The sequence below is a fragment of the Phoxinus phoxinus genome (assembly GCF_949152265.1).
Source record: "Phoxinus phoxinus genome assembly, chromosome: 17".
NCBI classification, from domain to species: Eukaryota; Metazoa; Chordata; class Actinopteri; order Cypriniformes; family Leuciscidae; genus Phoxinus; species Phoxinus phoxinus.
In genome coordinates this window covers 28570045-28578727 of record NC_136892.1, presented here as the reverse complement: position 1 = coordinate 28578727, position 8683 = coordinate 28570045, and the positions used below count along the sequence as shown (strand labels likewise).

At 35.5% G+C, this 8683-nt stretch overlaps 2 protein-coding genes across 2 annotated transcripts in view; both read left to right on the top strand.

Moving 5' to 3' along the window:
- The window catches only part of mob1bb (MOB kinase activator 1Bb), a 7808-nt gene extending 4681 nt beyond the window's left edge, over positions 1-3127 (top strand). Inside the window, exons 5-6 of the mRNA XM_079586991.1 lie at positions 1-51; positions 1472-3127. The exon at positions 1-51 is cut by the window's left edge and continues 113 nt beyond it. Of these exons, the coding sequence (XP_079443117.1) occupies positions 1-51; positions 1472-1549 (129 nt within the window). The 3' untranslated portion in view covers positions 1550-3127. The remainder of the gene's footprint in view (positions 52-1471) is intronic.
- Positions 3128-3367: 240 nt separating this feature from the next.
- dck (deoxycytidine kinase) lies at positions 3368-8253 on the top strand. Its single transcript, XM_079586573.1, has 7 exons — positions 3368-3615; positions 4102-4217; positions 5680-5873; positions 6060-6207; positions 6303-6418; positions 7208-7307; positions 7730-8253. The coding sequence occupies exons 1-7, from the start codon at positions 3525-3527 to the stop codon at positions 7754-7756; spliced, it is 792 nt and encodes a 263-aa protein (XP_079442699.1). The 5' UTR covers positions 3368-3524; the 3' UTR covers positions 7757-8253.
- Positions 8254-8683: the final 430 nt, after the last annotated feature.

Below are 8683 nucleotides of genomic sequence, written 5' to 3'. Positions count from 1 at the left end.
GAGGAAGCTCACCTCAACACGTCGTTCAAACACTTCATCTTCTTTGTACAGGTGCCGTCACTGTTTTATACTTATTATAAACATCCTAAAATTATGAAAGAGGCTGTTCAGAGTCAAAAGCACGGCCTTGCAGCTTTTTTAAATATGGCAGCAACTGCAGTATGATAAAAGATATCCGCTTAAAATCCAAATTAATCATTTCACTGCCAATCAAAATCTATGTTTCCGTCCAAAGTTGCGAATTTAACTTATGCGCAAGATTGGAATATCGCATAAAACGTTTGCAAATAAAGCACTGTTACTGTCCAGTGAGTCAAAAAGAACAAAAATCATCACTTCCTGATAAACTAAATATGACTAAGAAAAGTAATAGAAGCCGCTGTATATGATAATATAATGTTTGGGAACGCAGTCGTGTAAAAGAGTTCTGGAAGGCAATTCTACCGAACCACTTTAATGACAGACTTTGCGCTGGCCTTTTAGCATTTCAGACGCGGTGCAGAAATATAGTTCTGCTGGTTAGTCCAGTTATGCCTTTTTTCATGTGCATCGAGGAATTTATTCGGTAAATGTGTTTCCATCGTTGTTTATGTGCATGTTTTTAACATTATCTGACTCAAAACGAGCGCATACTTTTTTTTAATGTGCACTTTTAGAATTTAGATAATAAAAATAGATGATTGTAGGCTTTGTACATTTTAAGCAACTTGCTGCATTAATATAGTTTTCAAAGTGTGTGTGTGTGGTCAGTTTTACAACAGCTTCGAACACTAAGCTCATCTATTTATTTTTTTCCCCCTGTGGAATAAACTGTTTTATGATGGTCAGAAATGTGTATGTTTTAGCTGTTGCATTGCTTATCTAACTATAGTGAGAGCCGCTCAGATTTAAATTTATGTGACATGACGTAGTTGGCAGTGAAATTATTGTTTACTCAAGTGATAAATGTAAAAGAGTTGCTTATTTTTTGGGTGTATTTTTTTTATTTTAATACATATATTTATACTTTTATTCAGCAAGGATGCATCAAAAGTGAACCAGTAAATGAATTTATAATATTACAAAAGATTTCTATTTCAAGTAAATGCTTTCTACTCATCAACAAATTTATCATGGTTTACACAAAAATATGAAGCAGCACAACTGTTCTCAACATTGATTATAATAAGAAATGTTTTTTGAGCATATTAGAATGATTTCTGAAGGGTCATGTGACACTGAAGATAGGAGTAATGATGCTGAAAATTCAGCTTTGATCACGGGAATAAATTACATTATAAAATATATTCACATAGAAAACAGTTCATATGCAGTTTTTACTGTATTTTTTTTATCACATAAATGCAGCCTTGGTGAGCAGAAAAGACTTCTTTCAAAAACATTACAACAATCTTACAGACTCCAAACTTCATTGTAGTTTTGATGTTCCTGAATTTAAAATAAATGGTGCTTATTTTTGTCTTTTTTTCAGGAGTTTAACTTGATCGACCGTAAGGAGCTGGCGCCTCTTCAAGAGCTCATTGAGAAACTCACAACAAAAGACAGATAAACTGAGAACAGAAGTTAAGAATGAAGAAAACATGATCCTGCTCTCTCTCTCTTCTGACTCTCCCGTCTATCTTTTGCTTTGTACAGATGATTTTAACCCCACCGCACCGCTAGGCCAAGCGTATTGAAAGTACAGGATCAGCACTATACTAATATTTGTACATGAATCAATCCTGGTCACCTGATGTGTGAAATGACTGTATGATTTTTAGTTTCTCAAGTCCTTCACGTTGTTTAGTTTGGTCACTGAACGGGAGGGATTTTAAAACCCATGAGAATTGATCTTAGTAAGTGTTAGCATGGTGCCTGTACCATGTTCATGTTAAAGCAGCGAACGGGTTATTCACTCACTTCGGCTGGTGTGAATGTTTAAAGGATGTTTGAATCTTCAATGCTGTCGTGCTGACAACAGAAAGATAGAGTTAAATGGATATTTTCCTATGCAATAAAGCTCCTGTTACTTGTCCTTATTCATATTATTGGACAAAATAGTTTATATCAGAGATTTATTGAGCATGTTCATGATCTCTTTCTGATCTGTTGATTTAATATCTGTCAATATGAAGGTTTATTTTAGCTGTGTTTTGAATACGGAAATATGAATTGTGCATGCTGGAGTTGCTACGATGTTGGATGGGATCTTATGCCGTGCGTCAGAGAAACAAGAAATGTATGATAACGGCTCTTAGTGTCTGATAAGACATTAGTTTTGCACAAGCAACAACCGTTTAAGTTTTGCATTCGTACAACTTGGTTGCCAAACTTTGATGCGTTTCCTTTGCATGACACCCATTTGAAATGCACTTGTACATGCAGTCAGAACAGTGCTGAAATATTCAGTGTGTTGGGTGTATTTCGCTTTATATTTTGAGAAATGAAGTGTGTGACTGGAATTTTCTTCTCTACTTCCATTTTAACCCTTTTTTCATCTCTGTTCTTCTACTACCGCTTTTATAATTGTGTGTTAGAAATCCTTTTGTTAGTTTAAGATTTGTTCCTTTGGACATTTTGAAGTTGAAGAATGAATATTGTTTCACGAATGTAATCATTTTAATTCTAACGGTTTGAACTATGCCGTAGTGTTAAAAGTGCCAGCTGCTGATTAATATTGGACATATTTTAAGTATTTATAGAGAGATTTTTGTCACTGAAATGAGAATATATTTTCCCTGAATTGTAAAATAGTAAGCGTAGATGTAAATATGAGAGCTGCCTCAGACATTAAAGGGGTAGTTCACCCAAAAATGAAAATTGTCATCATTTACTCACCCTCAAGTTGTTCTTCTGTTAAACACAAAATATGATATTTTGAAGAATGCCTGTAAGACAGAATCCCCCCCCCCCCCCCCCCCCCCCCCCCATATGGGAGTCAACATTCTTAAAAATATAGTTTTGTGTCCAGCAGAAGAAAGAAACTCATTCAGGTTTGGAACAACATGAGAGCGAGTGAATGAAGATTTTTGGGTGAACTATCCCTTTAATCCGATTTCCTGATATTGTTGTAGTTTACAAAACGATATCACTAACTGATGTTATGATGTTATTGCTGTACATACTAGAGCAAATAAAACCCTTCTCTAAACACGTTGTATTTATTTATTTTGTGATATTATATATTTTTTTATATAGTGTTTTTTTATGTATATGTAAAGGAATCAAGTGTTGTTAGTATTGTTTTTATAAATTGCTATTTTTTTTATATATATATATATATTTTTTAAACAAATTGTTTTTTATACAGTCATTCGGTCTCAGGTGAAAATGCGTATTTTTAATTTAATAATGAATGTCGTTAAAACAAAACAAAAACACAGTTGTTATGTCAAGCACATGTGGTTTGAAAGCACTAACAGCTGTTTCCGGTGCCGTTTGAGCGCCAGAATTTAATGTACCGCCTGTTTTCCGGGTAACTAACTGGCTGTACTGTACCAGATTGTACCGAATGCACATTTCTGCATTGCTGGATAAAAATTAAAATGTCTCTAACAGCCAAAAGAGTCTGTCCCAGTCCTCTGAATGACAGTCTGGAGAAAAGATTGAAACGCATCTCAATTGAAGGCAACATTGGTAAGTCATTCATTGTATTTTGTACGTAAGTTACTGTAATCATATTTAATTGCTGGACTGAACTATTAAATGCTACAAATCCGGTTTTTATAACTTATACATGAGCTTTCATAGATTGTGGCTTATGGAATTAGTGGTCTGACTAGTGAAGAAAAATACATTTTATGTTTATAAACATTTATACACTTTCAAAACGACATTGACGTTGGCAAACACTTCCGGCTACGAATGCCTGAGTTTTCTAGTCACATTAATTATTTGTTTGTGTGTATATTTCGACTTTGGCTCTCTTAATAATTGAAACCAAATTTGATGTTAAATGTAAGAATCGTGTAGCGAAAGTTGGGTTGTGATATTCGTACATCTTATTTCCGCCTAAAAGCGCTGGTTCTGAGTGGTTATTTGACTGTTGTATACGAAGTTTCTGTCGTTTATTCCAGTCGTATTCTTTAAATATGATTTTTTTCTGTTATTGTCTTGTTCTAGCGGCGGGTAAATCCACTTTTGTTCGCCTGCTGGAGGAGCACGACAGAGAATGGGAGGTAGTACCGGAACCCATCGCTAGATGGTGCAATGTACAAACTCATCACAACGAGCATGAGGTACAGTCAGAAATAACAGAGAAATAAACTGTATACATTAATGTATAAATATAATTATAACTAACAAATATAGATTGCCATTGTAAGTAACTAACTTTAGACCATCAATTCACCCTGGAAATATGCACAAATGTCTTGGAATTAGAGAACAAAATGTCAAAACAACTGGCATTTGTTTTAAAGAAAGAGAACAAACATGATTATTTTTAAAACAAAACATTTAGCTAAAAGTAGTTTTCTGGGTCAGTTCTAAGTGAAGATGGCACTTGGTTCGATGTTTTGTTGTCTAATGTTATGACATTCAGACATATGTGCCTTCTTGTGTCCAAATATTGTGTGTGGTCACTGTCCGTTACATGTTTATTCTCAAGTGTGAGAAATAGGCCTGTAATCCCGCGGTGCGATGGAAACGGCTCTGGCAAACACTGGCAGATGGTTTAGTCCTCAACAGCTGTGCACTCAAGCAGAACAGTTGCCTTCTTCACACACTTAGGCCTACTACTACTGATAAATATAGTGTTAAGTCAATTACAGCTTAATTGACTCCATGTTTTCTGTTGGAGAGTTGGAGGAGGGTCCTTGTCTCTCTCGCTCTCTCTCTTTCAAACGTGTCGAGAGGCTGATCTTTGTTTCTATGACTCAGTGGACATTAATGGCATTTGACCCTATACTGAAGTGTCACTTAAACCTATTTTTGCTGGTTTGTCTCTCTGCAAATGCCACTGTCCCCTACTTTCTGACATAGATTATTCACACTGTAAAAGATCACACTTTAAAAAAAATCCATTAACCCTATAGTATAATGTTACATCCTAGGACGTATTTTGTTTTGTGTACAGTAGTAATAGTAATTTAATTTAGTGTTCTGATATAGGTTTTGGACTGTTATGGGTAGTGTTTTGAGCTGGGTTAAATATATTTCTATTAAGTGTGATTTTAATATGAGTTTTCAATCAAAATATTGAATATGTGTGTGTATCTTGAAATTATGAAGATTTTTTTTAAATAATTTTTATATTGTGACAAAAAATGTGAAGGCATTTGACACTGAAGACTGGAGTAATAATGCTGAAAATTCAGTGTTGCATTAAAGGAATAAATTGCACTTTAGAATTTATTCAAACAGAAAATGGTTATTTTAAATTGTAAGAATATTTCACAATATTACTGTTTTACTGCATATACTGTAAATACAGCCCAAAACCGTAAATAAAATCGTAATTATTTCAAACGTTTGACCTGTAGTGTAAATAATCAAAATTAATCGGTTCTGTTATAATTACTGATCAATGTTATGGCTGATATTCTGTATATATGTGCCATAACTTTGATCAGTAATTCTAACCGAACTGATTCATTATGATTATTTAATTATAATTTTACCCATCTCAGTTCAGAATTTGAATCACAAGTATCAGATGCATAACAACAAATGTGCATCGATATAACATGTTTGTTTCAGGAATTGACCACCTCTCAGAAGAGTGGAGGAAACGTGCTGCAGATGATGTACGAGAAGCCCGAGCGCTGGGCGTACACCTTCCAGAGCTACGCCTGCTTGAGCCGCATCCGCTCGCAGATCAAATCCACCAATGGCAAACTCCGAGAGGCGGAGAATCCCGTGCAGTTCTTCGAGAGGTCGGTCTACAGCGACAGGTAAATGACAGAGTAAGGCCGCTCACACCTGGGATTAACATCTGTGGGTCAAACCAGACACATGCATCTCCTCCTTTCTCGGAGTCTGTGATTGTTATACAACCGTTATTATGTCACAGAGTCAAATAAATGCAAGTATCAACTAATCGGCTTTTTGTTTTAATCGCTATGATTGGTGTGTTGCAGGTACATCTTTGCCTCTAACCTCTATGAGAGTGAGTGTGTGAATGAAACCGAGTGGGCGATCTATCAGGACTGGCACAGCTGGCTGCATAAGCAGTTTGGGAAACACATTGAGCTGGACGGCATCATTTACCTACGGGCGAAACCAGAGGTATGAACACTCACACTGATGGGGTGATGAAAGTGTGTCATGTGAGTCTGCTTTACTGTGGAAAAAGACAAAACCATGCGATTTTTGTGTTTCAGAGGTGTTTGGAGCGATTGCATTTGAGAGGAAGAGATGAGGAACAGGGAATTCCTCTGGAATATCTGGAGAAACTGCACTATAAACATGAGTGCTGGTTACAGCACAGGACTATGAGGTATCAAACACGAGCCATTAGTGTCACACACACACACACACACACGCTACTCCTCCCGCACCTTTTGTCGTAGACCCATGAATGAGGTGTCAAATCGACTGGTTTATTGAGGGGAGGTGTGCTATGACTTTTATAAGCGATCGGGTGTACGATGTTCATCCGGCGGGCAAAAAATCAGCCGAAAAAAGTCCCATAGACTTAACATTGGCACAAAATTTGTGAGATCATATCTTTGGATCAGACGGTCATAGAGACTTGGGGTTGAGCTCTTTTAACTCGGCCTATCAAGTAGCCAAAAAAGTAGTGACATAATAACTTTATAGCTGTGCCCTAGCAACCACTTAGGGCCCCCTAGCAACCAGAAAACAACATTTACAAACCATATCTCAGCTCCAGAAAATAGTAGAAACATGTAGTTGGGCTTTTTTGACCCAGACTGTCAACTAGTCTTTAAATATCATCCCATAAACTGTATAAGCAAACCCTAGTAACCATAAAGAGTACCCTAGCAACCCGTACAAAAACATGAATAAGCTACATCTCAGCACCAGAACATCACATAGACATGGGGGTGGGCTTGTTTGTTTCGGTTGGGAAATCAGTCTGTAAAGATCTCCATGCAGTAACTGTGTAACCACACCCTAGCAACCGTTCAGAGCCACTTAGCAACCATATCTTCAGGATGCACCTTATATTTTAACAAAATGTAGTGAGATACAAAATGCATATATATATACTATGTGTGTAAATATACAGTATGTATACATACTGTACCCTTGTTGTGTGCAGTATGGACTTTGAGTATCTGAAGGAAGTGCCGGTTCTTACCCTGGATGTTGATGACGATTTTAAAGACAACCAGGTCAAGTGTGCGGATATGATTGAGAAGGTACAACACACACAGACACACACTTCAGTCTGTTTTCATAGAAGCAGTGTTGAGTTGTCACTATGAATATATTTTTACATGTAAAAAATTAATTCAAAAGTGAATGTTGTCACATTTACTCACCCTCATGATGACACTCTTACATGATTTTAATGTAGCATATCACCCAGAACATGTGTTGAGTGCAAGTGTGTGTGATGTTTCTCAAATGTGGCAGAACTAAAGTTGCATCTTATGATGAGGGTGCAATACAGGGACCATTATGTACTGTAGAAAATGCATGTTATACATGATTATTACTCTACTAGTCTAGAGTCCCCCGCACACACTTTCTTTTCATGCATGCACGCATCACATGCAATAAAGTAAAATATGAGGACAGTTTCTGTTTAAAAGTTGATTCATATTTTTATTTTTTTCAGGTAAAAGAATTTCTGAGCTCCCTGTGATTATGATGAGAAATGCTACTTGATGGACAGAATAATTTAACATTGTCTATTTTTTTTAACATTTCGAAACTATATGAAACAGTAGTGTCCATTTAGCACTTATCAATGTTTTTATGTAAATTTGTTTTTACTTTTATGCTTTATGAATTAAATAATATTATTAATGATCTCACCTTATTTCTCACCTTTATTTCTATTACTTTATTTTTATTCTAAAGAGCAAAGAATGCTAATCAAGTTTCCATTTACTTGATCAAAAATACATTAAACGGTAATATTGTGAAATTTTATTACAATTTCAAATATCTGTTTCCTATTTTAATATATTTTAAAATGTAATTTATTCCTGTGATCAAAGCAGAATTTTCAGCATCATTACTGTGTCACATGATCCTTCAGAAATCATTCTTAAATTATGATTTGCTGCTCCAGAAACTTTTATGATTATTATCAATGTTGAAAACAGATGAGCTGCTTCATATTTTTGTGGAAACTTTAAAAAAAAAAAAAAATGTCATGCTCCTTTAATTAATAGAAAGTTCAAAAGAACAGCATTTATTTGAAATATAATTTTTTGTAACATTATAACTGTCACTTTTTATCAATTTAATGCATCCTTGCTGAATAAAATTATTATTATTATTTTAAACTTTAACTTACTGACCCCAAACTTTTGAATGGTAGTGTGTATATATTCAACCATTGTTTGTCCTTTAAAGGAATTGTTTACCCAAAAATTAAATGAATCCGCATTTACTTTCTTTCTCCTGTCATTTAACGCCCGTATGCTGGACAAGCATGATGGTGAGTAAATAATAAGGGTTACTGTGATGTGCACAGGTGTGTGGTTATACTCCTGAACACCCAGTTGGTGGCGTAGTTCTACAGGCCTTTAGGAACATAAAAAACCCCCACTGTTCCTTGAAT

Bases quoted from the DNA above. Each gene is read 5' to 3' on its own strand.
- dck (XM_079586573.1), top strand. From the start codon at position 3,525: ATGTCTCTAACAGCCAAAAGAGTCTGTCCCAGTCCTCTGAATGACAGT. The intron at 3,616-4,101 runs GTAAGTCATTCA...GTCTTGTTCTAG, and splicing joins CTCAATTGAAGGCAACATTG to CGGCGGGTAAATCCACTTTT. The intron at 4,218-5,679 runs GTACAGTCAGAA...TGTTTGTTTCAG, and splicing joins CTCATCACAACGAGCATGAG to GAATTGACCACCTCTCAGAA.